General features: G+C 37.6%; 1 protein-coding gene across 3 annotated transcripts in view; it reads right to left on the bottom strand.

Annotated features, from left to right (window-relative positions):
- The window catches only part of ATP6V0E1 (ATPase H+ transporting V0 subunit e1), a 51,776-nt gene that overhangs the window by 12,068 nt on the left and 26,129 nt on the right, over nt 1-13,579 (bottom strand). For 2 of the 3 annotated variants that reach the window (XM_007474021.3, XM_007474022.3), the window contains exon 3: nt 4,308-4,435. In XM_007474021.3, coding sequence (XP_007474083.1) covers nt 4,342-4,435 — 94 coding nt within the window. In that variant the 3' untranslated portion in view covers nt 4,308-4,341. Of the gene's footprint in view, nt 1-4,302; nt 4,436-4,843; nt 4,950-13,579 lie in introns of those variants that run through there. The other variant, XM_007474023.3, reaches the window with a different exon arrangement.

Raw genomic sequence — 13,579 nt, 5'->3', positions numbered from 1 at the left:
TCAATAGGGAGGCCAGCGTGTTTGAAGAGATATCAACACAAATAGTCCCTGCATAAAGAAGATAGGCAACAGAATGGAGAAAACTATGAGTCAAGTACTGAATTCCTTGAGGAAAAAAAAGTGACCTAGATGTTGGATGATGCCTGCAATGAAGTTCTGGATAGGGTAATCAACTTCAAAGGAGTCTGCTGAATGATGGTAACAGAAAAACCATTAGGAATTGAAGTGGAAAGCAGAGTATAAGAGGAGTGGATCAATGCTAGAGAAGATGGGATGTCTTCAGGGGAAAGTAATGGTTCCAGAAGGGGCAGAAGGCAAAAAGACTATCTAAAAGATCTAGAATTAATAGGAAAAAAAAATTTTTTTTAATTTATTAGGGTTTTTGAGAGAAGACTAAGCAGGATTGGGATGAGTGGTGTATGATATAAATAGCTGGTGAAAGGGACTTTTGCCTTGGCAGATGGCAACTATGAAGAACAAGATTAGAGGTGGAGAAAGGAATTTGCTGTAGGATATAGGAAGTATCAAATCTCAAGTTTATAGACCAAATCAGCAGATCAGCAGAAAAACTATTTAGAAAGTTGATTTGAAGGTGCTTCTGCCAATGGTATTTCCCAGGTAGAAATCTCTTAATGGACTATTGTGGGGGACAGAATGATTATAGTGCCTGGGAAGGTCAGGTGGTAAGGGAGAAGCAAACAATTTCTATTTGAGTTAGAATTCATCTGAATTAAGGACAGTACAGAAGAGTCAAATGTCTAAGTCCTATATCAAAATAAGGAACCATGACTGAGTTATTCTGGATTTGAGAAAGTTTGACATATAGCTCCTTTCTTATAGTAGAATGTGCAATAAATAAGAATAGAGACTTATTAATGATGCTACTCTCAACACCTCCTCAGATTGTTGTTATTTTAAGTCTAATGGCAAATCCTCTGCTATGGTTTCTGTTTTGGATTTCCATGTTGCAGACTCACAACAAAGAAATGAAACATATAGAAACAATCATTCTGACATCCTGATATACTCCTGTGTATCCTACTAAGTGTCATTTAAAAAACAGATCTAAGAGATCTATACTTTGGAGTATTTGTATAAGACTGCTAACCAATGAATGAAATGAGCTATAATTTAACCTATCATTTGACTACTTTGGTTCAATTCTTTCAATAAGCGAAAGAAAATCATAGCAATTATGGTGATTAACACAAGATAAGCCAGGTAGCATAGAGGTGTTTAGAGTAATTTTTTAAAATGTTGATGAAACTGAATAGTTCTAAAGTATGTATGACTGTTCCCCAGTGTATTTAACTGAACATTCTGTTCTGGCTTATACCTCCTACTTTCCAAATTTAGTATCTTAAAATAATTACTAAAAGAAAAAAATAAAACACATAAGAAACTTGTTATATGTGTTTAAGTGCTCAGCAAATATGGAGAATTCCTTTCTTCTTAATAGTAGATAATCTGGACCACAGTCCAAAAGACAATTTATATGTCTCTTGTCCTACTACTACTTGTCTTAAAATGCTTAGCATAGTACCTAGCACATAGTAGATGCTTAATAACATAGGTGCTTAATAAATGCTTATTGGGCTTCATTTTATAGGGCTTACAATCAGTCTTGGATCCTGTATTATAATCTCTAAAATCTTATAGCTAGTAGCAGTTTAGAAGAATTCAAGAACGCATGTTATGATGGTATTTTGGGATTATTATAATGGAAAACATACTCATTACTGAAAGTGATTGTGTAACTGTGTCCCACTGTACCCTCATATAATCTGTAGGATAAGGATTTCCAACAACCCATGGTACCCAAAATAAGTGACCATTAAATTGAATGTTCAAGCACTCAATCAACAACTGCTTGAAAAGAATAGGTAAACACATAAGAACTATATAAATACAACTACAAAATATTCTTTATAGAAATAAAGGATCTACATAATTGGAGAAAAAGTAATTGTTCGTGGATTAGTCAAGCCAATAAATTTAAAAATGACTATGTTTATTAAATTAATTGAATTGATTTGGCTCCATATCAAACAATCAAAGGGTTACTAGAACTAGAAAAAACTTTAAAATATAGTTAAAACAAAATTCAAAGGTAGTGATAAAAGGCCAAGAATCTTAAGAGTAATAACGGAAAAAAAAGAATAATGTTGAAGGACAGATATATCTGTAGAAAGATGTAGGGAATTGGACAGAATATATTTATCCCATGGGTCATTCCAAGAAGCTGCTTTTTCAAATATATTGATACAATCAGTTTGGAGGATGGTTCTGGCTTTGGAAGATTTCTAATTGAGAGTCTTTGGTAATAAAAGTTTCCCTGCTTTTTTAGTTTATGGAAAAATCTGATAATAAAAATATATGTGTGTGTGTGTGTGTGTGTGTGTGTAGAACCTAGCAGTATCCAATCTCAAACTATACAGCAGTAACATCAAAACTGTTCTGTTTCCGGTAAAAAAAAAAATTAGAAAAACTGATAAAGAATTGATTATATTCACAGTATCAGAAACAAACTGAGTGTTGGAGAGACCCAAAGACTCCAATTACTGTGATAAAAACTCACTTTTCAATAATGAATACTCAGAAAAAGCTGGATAGCAGTCCTGCCTAAATTAAATTTAAACAAATACCATCTACCACAATAAGCTCCAAATAGATATAATACATAAATGCAAAGGCAACATCATAAATAAATTAGAGGAGTAGGGAAGAAGACTCCTTTCACCATTACAGATAGGGGAAAGTAGTTGATCAAACAAGGCAAAAACTCAAGGGAGATAAAATGAGTACTTTTGATTAAAATGGAAAAGCTATTGTACAAATAAAATCAATGTAGTTGAAATTAGAAGGGAAATCACTGGGAAAAAAATCTTTGGAGAAAGTTTCTCTGATAAGAGACTGATACCCATGATATATAGAAATTTCAAACAAATATAAAAGCCATTTCCCAAGAGATAAATTGTCAAAGGATATAAAAAGGCAATTCTAAAGGGAAAAAAAATCCAACCTAAGAACAAAAAATGCTTCATTTCACCAATAGTATGTAATAAAAAATTTAAAACAACTCTGGTTCTACCTCTTATCTACAAGACACACATATGACCCCCCCCCCAAAGGAAAATCACAATTTTGGGAAGGAAGAATGTTAGAGCTGAAAGGATCAAAATCAATGACATAGGCTATACTAACTTATATGTGAAGAAATTTAGAAGACAATAGATTGGCCATGGTTAAATCATTAATTGGTGGCAGAATGATGACTAACTCTCAGGACTCACAACTCCAAGGTTAGTGTTTCATCCACTATACCATACACAAATTCCAGAAGTTTCTATGGTGTTAACTGGTTGTAAATATATACTGACCACAAGAATGGAAAATTAAAAATCTGGAGAAATTTATCTCACAAAATTCCACGAGGCAAAAGAAAACAAAAGTGAAGGATTGTTCTTTTTCTCCACATAAATTCAGATTCTTTTTCTGTATGAAATAAACCTTCACTTTCTGACACATTCAACTTAGTAAAACTATTTCTGCACATAACAAATTACATGTGATTCAATTTACACATATATATGCTCCCCAGGCTTTCCCTTCTTAAATGCCAAAATAATTTCAAGAAGCTCCCAGAATAGAGTGAATTTCAAAGAACCTCTGGATGAAGCCTCACTTAAGAGTCTTTAGTATTTCCTTACAGCAATGATTTGCCATGTATCTAAACTCCATACACCTTTCTAAGTAGTATAGTTTACTTTGTTAAAGGACAAAAAAGTTCCTCTGTATCAGTGGTTCTCAACCTTTCTAATGCTATGACCCCGCAATACAGTTCCTCATGTTGTGGTGACCCCGAACCAAAAATTATTTTGGTGGCTACTTCAAAACTGTAATTTTGTCACAGTTATGATTCAGAATGTAAATACCTGATATGCATTATGTATTCTCATTGCTACAAATTGAGAGGTTGAGAACCGCTGCTCTATATGGTCCTTGTTGAATTTAATTGCATTCAGCAATGTCACAAAATGAAATGCTATTTGATACTAATGAACTGATGAGTATTGTCTCCAAAGTATGTCCAGATGGACTAACTAGTGAGTTATACTGAATAATAGTAACATTTTATGCATTCACTGACATTAAAGAAAATCCTGTAGTGATTTGCTTCCAAATCTGTTTGTTTAATCCAGATCAGGTTTCAATTGGGGCACAATTGTAACATTTAAATAGGCTTCAAAATCTGCCCCTAATCACCAACCCAGCAAAACTCATGTGAAAGTCCCATTTATATTTACCTAGATGACAGAGTCACACAGATCATCGTCTTCCTCAAGGCCAGTGATATGAGAGATACCAGATGGTTTCATTTTTTAACTCTGGTCCAAAGAGAGGGTGGAGCTGGGCCAGAAAAGCAATCAGCCAACTGCAAAAGGAGAGTAAGGGAGGTGGAGTGGGAAAAGGAAGTCAAGAGGAGGGAGGGGAAAAAGTAAAATTATATTAAGAGTCATGATCATTTTCAGGTACAAGACTGTGATGACAAATACATCTCAATACCATTTAAGGGCAAATAAACCATTTCTCTGAAAAATCAACAGCCTTCAAGCCAGACTTCACTCAGAATGCTACACTAAAGAGCATACCTTCTAATTAGGGATTTTTAAAAGATTTTTGGTACTAAACAATTTCACATGGTCTGTCTTCATCTGGGAGTAAAAGGCTCAACTTTTTCCTCTTTTCTTTCTCTAAAAATCTTAGGTCCTCCCACAAATAATATGTGCTCCTTAAAGTCTTCTCCAGACAAAATGTCCCAAGTTCTTCAACTGATCTTTACCTGGTTACATTTCTCTAGATGTTTTCCAGTCTGTCATGTCCTTCCTAAAACGTGGATATTGGAACAGAATACAATTCTCCAGATGTGCTCTGAGCAGTGTTGAACACTGCAAAAGAACAAAAACCTGTTGTTTTGTAAAGTAAAGCTCTCTTAACATAGTTTATGAGTCCATTTGCTTATTGGTTACCAGGCCACTTTACTGATTAATACTGGGTTTTCAGTTCACCAAAAACCCCAGACCTTTTTTTAGGTGAGCATACATCTCTTATACTTAATAACAAAAAATCACTTTCCATGAATATGACTTTATATTTATTCTAATTAAATTTCATCTTTATTAGACTTTGTTCAGTGACTTAGCCATCTGAGTTTGTTTTGGATCCTACGTTAACTAGCATCTAAATTATCCATATCACACTTCCTGGCTATGGGACCCTGGCAAGTCTTTAAGCCTGGTTGCCTTGCCTTTGCTGCTATTTAATCTTAGAATGGATACTAGAAGGTAAAGGTTAAAATAACAATGATACTTTTTCTGTCCTAGTAGTATAGGTATAAAAATCTAAGGGTCAATAAATCAATTACAATCATCACTTAGAAGGCTGCTAAATCCATCTGCCACATCAGAAACCAGTGCCAGAGACAGAAACAAAATGAACCGAAACAACCCCACCCTCATCACACCCTCAAATACACATACAAAGAAATAGTTTTATGGCAAGAAATAAGGCACCTGGGGAAATAATTCCAAAACAGAAATCTTATGCTGATTCACTTTTTTCAAACAAAAATTTATGGAGATGAGATGGATTTGGCCTTTTGATTGATATATTAAAACAAACAATCTTAGGTTTGTAATTAAGCTTTTAGCATCTATCAAAGAGAGAGAGAAACAAAAAGAGAGACAATTGAGAATGAGCTGTATATTAGAAAAGACTTTTTACTTAAGCTATCACTAACATGTTGCAGAGCTAAGAGGCATGGAAAATTCCACACAAACCAGGGATTCCCCAACCACAGCAGGCAATGCATGCAGGATGATTCTAATATGGCTGCATCTATTTTCAGAAGAAATAATGTTTATTATAAGGAGAGAAAAATCCTATTTATAAATATTAAACATGTATTTATTAAACTCACACCAAGTCCCCAGCTCTCCCCTTACCCCCACTATGAATGAGTACTAAATATATTCCAGTTCTGATCATTCTATTAACATATTCAAAAATTGAAATGATCCAGTTTTTGCCACAGGAGAATTTAATAAAGAAAAAACAGCTGTTTGTAGACATTCACAAGTCTTATGTAAGGGTTAAAATATGTCAATATCCAAAAAGACAAGATCATACAATTAGAGCTGGAAGAGAACTTAGAGGTCATCTAGTCTAACCCTCCAATTTTACAAATGAGGAAAACGAAGCCCAGGAGTTAAAAGACTCGTTCAACATTATGTAGGTAGCAAATAAGAGAGCCAGGATTCAAACCAAAGTGTTATGACTCGAGTTCCACTGAACCATGATGCCTTTGATGAAGTTATTCTATTAACCCCTGAGTCCCTGTTGACAGACAAAAGTTGCTACTTACATCTTATATGCTTTTTAAAAAGTTTCTATTCTAAGCAAAAATACTCTTAAAAATTCAAGTAAAGGGGGGGGCGGAGTCAAGATGGCGGCTTAGCAAGCAGCAAAAGTTCAGACCTTGTGGAAGACCCTTCCTTAACCGATCCAGACTGAATGCTCCTAGGGCACCGAAATTCAAGCTGAACAACAGGACAGAAGCAGGGAACCCTCCTTCTGGACTCAAATCAAAAGGTACGCCCCCCAAAAGCAGGAATCCAAGAATACTCAGGGCTAAGGGGAAGGCAGAGGGAAGGTCCCAGGACCCCTCCCCCACAACCCAGAGGGCTGAGCCCCCAGCAGCAGCAGGAACCTCTGAGCGGGCAAAGGTGCTGGCTTGGAGGGTCTACCTTGTAAGCAGCGGGGCGCCAGGCTCGGAGCATCCAGCTTGGACAGCGGGGAGGAAGCCAGGGAGAGATGGGGCAGTGGCTGGGTCCCTCCATCCCATCCGGCTCCAGTCTCGGGGCACATCCAGACCAATCCAGTTCTACCTAATTCTATCAGAACTCCTCAGAGTTTAGGGAGGCGGGCAAAGGCACTTGCGGACAGCAGAGAAGCAGCTGGAGAGAACTGGAGAGAGCCTGGGCGGTCCAGCCTTCCAGGAGTCTTCAGAGCCTTAGAGCTTCATACCACATACAGCCCAACCCACTTGAACTCAATCCAATCAAAAGCTCCCAGAGGACAGGGAAGCTAACATTCCTCCCCTAGAGACTGTACCAAGAGATCTGACAAAGCTCCAAGAGGGGAGACTGACAGCCCCAAATCCAAAACAAAATGAGAGGAGCAAGAGCACAGCCAAATTCGGGGAGCAAAGAAGGGGTAAACTCGAGCAAACAACAGAAAAAGAAGAAAGAAATTACAATAGACAGCTTCTGCACAGGTAATGAGCAAAGAGCATATGAAACCGAGGGGGAGGGATCAGCAAAGGAAAAATCAGAATATTAAAAGAAATGGGAAAAGAAACAAATGGGGGTAAGTTTATATGTCATAAAGAAGCTCATGGTGGGAAGGGGAGAACATCAATACACTGGAAGGGTAAAGAGGTCGGAGACAGGAAATACTCAACTTTTATGTGCTTTGAAAGTGACTCAAAGAGGGAAAAACAATCCAATCCATTGGGGGCAGAGAATAGATTTGCACCCTATAGAGGAGTAGAAGGGTAACAAACGGTCTGGTGGGGAGGGAAGCAGTACAAGAGAGGGGGGGGTTAATTTTAGAAAGACTACAGGGAAAATAAGGGGGGGGGATAAATAGGGAGGGCAGTAGAAAGGGAAGTAAAATAAGGGTGGGAACAAGGGGGACTGTTCAAAAGCAAACATTGGTGTAGAAGGAAATAGTGAAAGAAGAAAAGGCAGGAAAAGGAGCAGAAATCAAAATGCTGGGAAATTAGGTGAACACAGAATAGTATACATGTCAGACCTTTGGGAAGGGAAAGATTTTAAAACCAAGCAAAACTTAGAAAGAGTCACAAAATGTAAAATAAATAATTTTGACTACATCAAATTAAAAAGTTTTTGTACAAACAAAACCAATGTAACTAAAATCAGAAGGGTAGCAACAAATTGGGAAACTCTTCATAAAAACCTCTGACAAAGGTTTAATCACTCAAATTTACAAAGAGCTAAATCAATTGTACAAAAAATCAAGCCATTCTCCAATTGACAAATGGGCAAGGGACATGAACAGGCAGTTCTCAGCCAAAGAAATCAAAACTATTAATAAGCACATGAAAAAGTGTTCTACATCTCTTATAATCAGAGAGATGCAAATCAAAACAACTCTGAGGTATCACCTCACACCTAGCAGATTGGCTAACATAACAGCTATGGAAAGTAATGAATGCTAGAGTCCCCTCTAGCAAAGTGGGGACACTAATTCATTGCAGGTGGAGTTGTGAATGGATCCAGCCATTCTGGAGGGCAATTTGGAACTATGCCCAAAGGACGATAAAAGACTGTCTGCCCTCTGATCCAGCCATAGCACTGCTGGGCTTGTACCCCAAAGAGATAATAAGGAAAAAGACTTGTACAAGAATATTCATAGCTGCACTCTTTGTGGTGGCCAAAAACTGGAAAATGAGGTGATGCCCTTCAATTGGGGAATGGTTGAACAAATTGTGGTATATGTTGGTGATGGAATATTATTATGCTAAAAGGAATAATAAAGTGGAGGAATTCCATGGAGACTGGAACAACCTCCAGGAAGTGATGCAGAGCAAAAGGAGCAGAACCAGGAAAACATTGTACACGGAGCCTGATACATTGTGGTACAATCGAAGGTAATGGACTTCTCCATTAGTGGCAATGCAATGTCCCTGAACAATCTGCAGGGATCTAAAAAACACTATCCACAAGCAGAAGATAAACTGTGGGAGTCGATGAAAAGCAACTGCTTGACTACAGGGGTTGAGGGGATATGACTGAGGAAAGACTCTGAATGAACACTCTAATGCAAATACCAACATGGAAATGGGTTTGAATCAAGAACACATGTGATACCCAGTGGAATCGAGTGTGGGCTATGGGAGAGGTGGTGGGAGGGTGGGGAGGGAAGAAAAGAAAATTATCTTTGTTTCCAATGAATAATGTTTGGAAATGACCAAATAAAAATTAAAATTCAAATAAATCCCTCAAGAAATATTCCAGGCAAATTCATTAAAAATTTCCAACCAGCTGAGCTCTATCTATGCCTACCCTTCTGATTTGAGCCTGACTCAAAATTTCACTTTGAAGTTGATAAACACACTGAAGAACTGAAAAAAAAAAAGTTCTACTTTGAATTGATGGAAGTGGGTGGAGAAGGAGAGATCATATTCCAGTAGTGAGTCTATTACTTCATGTGTACGAAAAGAACTAAATGTACTTTTAACATTTGGTCAAATCATTCCACATGTCTCCATAACCTGAACTCCAGCCCAGTTACTGAGTATCTGAGCTTATTTCAACTCTAAGGCATCCATGGAGTCAAAAGAACTCAATTTGGCTCAAGAACATTTGCAGGAAACCTACAGTAGCCAGCAGAGATCCTTAACATTCTCTTTTTATAGAGAAAGCCTACCTGAAATATTATGTTGTTCCATCTAAAGAGATTTTTACTTTCTTCCGTATCTTCCTTTATCCTTTTTTCTCCTACTTTCCAAAACAGGAAACTAGGGAGGAAGGATGGGCACAATTCTGAGTATTAAACTTGGTAATAAATTTCTTATGCACTAACTAGAAAAGGAGGCCCAGGTCTGACTTCCCCAGTAGGAGTTAAGTGTTTCATCTGGCCTTGTCTTAAGCAGAGGTGACTTCTATCTGGTTAGGAAAACAGAGGGAAAGGTCCCCACAGAGACAGCAGAACGTTTATATCAGAGTTCTTCCATGGTCTCACTGGAGGATATGATTCCTTTCCAAATTCTCTGGTTCTCAGGATAGTATGATTTCCCCTAAAAACTACTTAAAATGTATTCAAGTCAAGGAGGGAACTTGGAAGAGATTAATTCCTGTTGCATCACCTGCTTATTCTCTTCAAAATCCTCCTTTCAAACAAACTACAAATAGATCCATAAGTGTCCCTGTGATCTACTTTGTGAACTAAATTGCAAAAAACTTGTGTGAAATTATTATGTCACTTAAGAAGCCAAAGAGAATATTGGAACAAGCAGTGTATTTGGAATTGGATGTTGTAGTTTCATAGCTCAGTTTTGTTTTCTACTTAAAGGAAACTTAAGGAAATTCAATTTACTTCTATGGACCTCAACATCCCTCACCTAGAAATATAAGGAATTGGAATAGATGACCCTCGGGATCCCTTCTGGCTCCAAATCTTATGATACTTCTAGTTTCATTGAGATAACCCTTTATAACATAATGTCCAACTCTCTCTACTTACTGTCCAGAAACCTTTGCAAAATAAGATCTAACAATATCAATTATGCTGGGGGATGTGATTGTGAGAGGCTGTTTAGGAGGGAGGAAAAGGGAAGGTTCTGAATGTGTAGAGAGTAAACAAAGAACTTTGAAAAATATCATTTTATAGGCAGCAATAAAATATATAACTCCGCTAGATGTTCAATAGCAACTTTGAGGTTTAAGTATCCATCCATCCATCAGGTTATCACATACAATATCCAATTCCGCTTAGGTAAAAATTCCCAGGCATTTTTATTTGTAACTCTTATTTTTGTTGCTGTTGCTACAATTATTTATACATATGTCTTACCTCTCCCAATAGACTATAAAACGAAAAGGAGAACTAAGAGTCCTGGCCAGAGCATATCAATGGGCTCTGCATCCACAAAGGCTCAAAATCAGAGACCTAGACAGACTTCAAAATCCATTTTTGTTCTTTGGAGTTAAGAAAACTTGCAAAATAAATCCTCATTATTGGAATCCAAAGGGGATTCTCTACTTGATAATTCTTTTTCCAGTGAAGAAATATTATTAGAAGAGGGTATTCTTTAAAAGTGGATCCATTTCAAAATAATTATGCATTCTTATAATTATGAATGAAACATCTAAAAGTCATAATAACTCCATGAAATATTATGCAGTTCAGCAATTAGCCTATGTCTGGAAAAATGACTACAAAAGCAAATATATAAAAACATCTTTAGAAAAAATACATAAAATAGTGGGGAAAGAGGACAAAGGCCAAGGAATAGTTGCCTTTGGGAGGCAGAAGCTAATATTCTTAAACTCTAAAGGTTTGTGGCATAATGGCAAAAAAAGGAATTAAAACAATATGTAGAATATGATATAGTATATTACATCTCCTTCCCAGTCCATTCACCCTTTATTATTGTGAATTTTAGATTTTCTCCATTTTGCTTAGTCTTAGATTTCTAGCAACCAGGAATGTATACACTCCTGCTTAAAGATTAAGTGTTGAGGAGGATGGCCTCTGACCGACATGTGCTAGCAAGTGACAAATAAGAAACAACTGACAGACCCCCTTGGGCTGTCCTAAGTCAAGCTTAAGCTACCATTGGTACATGTGAGACTCAGGAAGTGATGAAAAGAACAGTCTATAAATTTCTCGTCACTTCCTGTCTCTTGCTCTTGCTCTCTCGTGGAGATATTGGGCACTTTCAGCGTGGGGAGCTTGTGGAGGCATTCTTAGTGTGCTTGGTGAGTGGTTTAGGCTGATTCCTCTTTTCCTTTACCTCCTACAGTGCTATCCTCCTAGGAGGCCCCTTATCTTGGAAGAGGCCTTGTGGCTGGAAGCCAAGATTGAGAAGGCCCCTTGGCCTAGGCCTCTGAACTCCTATCTCTCTCATTTTCTTAATTTCTTCCTACTATTGTAATTAAATTACCATAAAAATCCCAAACTGACTCGAGTATTTTATTGGGATTTAATTTTAATTCCTGGCAATCACTAGTATAATATATTCAGTCAACAACCCTAATTTTTACCCCTTACATTATCTTATACCTGGGTCTATTGCAAAAACTTCCTAATCGAACAGGTCTGCCTACTTCTAGTATCTCCTGCCTGCAATCCACATACCAAAATAATCTGTCCAAAGGATCATCTACCACTTTAAGAATCTCCAGTATTTCCTTGTTACCTCTTCAATATCCAAGGCGCTATAACTGGTTAGAAAGAAAAACAAACTAATTTTGCCTTCAATGAAATTATATTTAACCTGTGGCTCAGAACCAATGCTCTGGGTTCATAATACATTTGGAGCTGGAAGATACCTCCAAGGCCCTTGATGGCAAACCTATGGCATGTGTGCCAGAGGGGACTACTTCCCACCTCCCTCCATAAGCACCTGAGGATATTTCTCACCTGATGCACCCTTATGCCCAGCAGCCCAATGAGAGTGCTTCATCCCTCCCATCTGAAGTAAGGTGGAGGAATCACATGAGGAATGAGGGTTTCAATTTGGGCACTTGGTGTCTAAAAGATTCAACATCACTGTCCTAGACCATCTAGCCCAACCGTCTCATTTTACAGATAAACAACCGAGGCACAAAGAAGTTAAATGAATTATTCAAGTCATGTAGATAAATAAATCAGGATTTGGACTTGGGACTTTTGACTACAAATCCAGCATGATTTCCACTAAGCAGGTTCAATTCTGAGTTTTTCATATACCCATTCAAACTGCACTCTTTGTCACATGTCTTCTCAGGACTCCTTTCCACACATCAGACTATAGCTTGGGTATAAATCTCTATAAAAGAGTATAAAAGATTCAGCTTCCCTGCAATAAGTAAACTCCTGAGCCTCTAAAGTCAAGAAGACAACTCTTTCCCTCACATTCTAATTAATACACTGGTGAGTCCCACATAGTCCAAGTGATTTTCCTTAACTGCCATACACACATTTGTCAGGTTCACTCTCCACCTCAGTGAACTCCAGTGGTTCTGTTTTAGTCCTAAGATCAAAAATCAACTTCATAACCCCCTTCCTAACTTTGTGGTTTTCTAACACATTATTTCCCTCCATGTATTCTATAGTCTCTCTATACTGGCCTACTTACTATACCTCCCAAGGGATGCCCCATCTTTGCCTCCATTCCACTGGAGTGGCTACTCTGCCAAAAATACTTTCCTTTCACAACTCTGGTTCTTGGAATTGATTTCTTTCAAGAATGAATTAAAGTGCCACCTTCTGCAGAAGGCTTTTGCTGTTACCCTTCCCCCTCCCCACAGTTGTTAGTGTCTTCTGCTATCAGGTTAATATCTATCTATTTTGTATGTATATATAAATAAAACATTTTTATGTGTATATATTGTCTCCTCTGTTAGAAGAGAAATGTTCCTTAAGTGCAGGAAGATATCTGTTTTTGTCTTTGTATACCTGCATTCTGGGTAGTGACTGGCACATGAGGTTTAATAAATGAATCTTGATTGGCTGTGGTTGAACCCTTCCCAATCTATTTTCTAACTCACCAAAAAAGAAGGAATGCAATGAGGATCTTAAGAAAGTTATTCTCTACCCCCCAACCCCAGTGATGGGTAGTATAAATGGACAAGGTGTGCATCTGTTCCTATACATTAAGGTTCTGGCTCCTGCTTGGTCCTGAAATGCCTCCAATAGTCTGCCAGAGTTCCAGTCACTGCCTTCCCTTTCTGCATATAGTGCCTGATATTCTGAGGCCACATAACTCAAACTTTGGGGGTACTGCTAG

This window comes from Monodelphis domestica, chromosome 1, assembly GCF_027887165.1.
Source record: "Monodelphis domestica isolate mMonDom1 chromosome 1, mMonDom1.pri, whole genome shotgun sequence".
NCBI lineage: Eukaryota > Metazoa > Chordata > Mammalia > Didelphimorphia > Didelphidae > Monodelphis > Monodelphis domestica.
The sequence above is the reverse complement of the archived record's forward strand: the minus strand, read 5'-3'. Positions and strand labels throughout refer to the sequence as shown.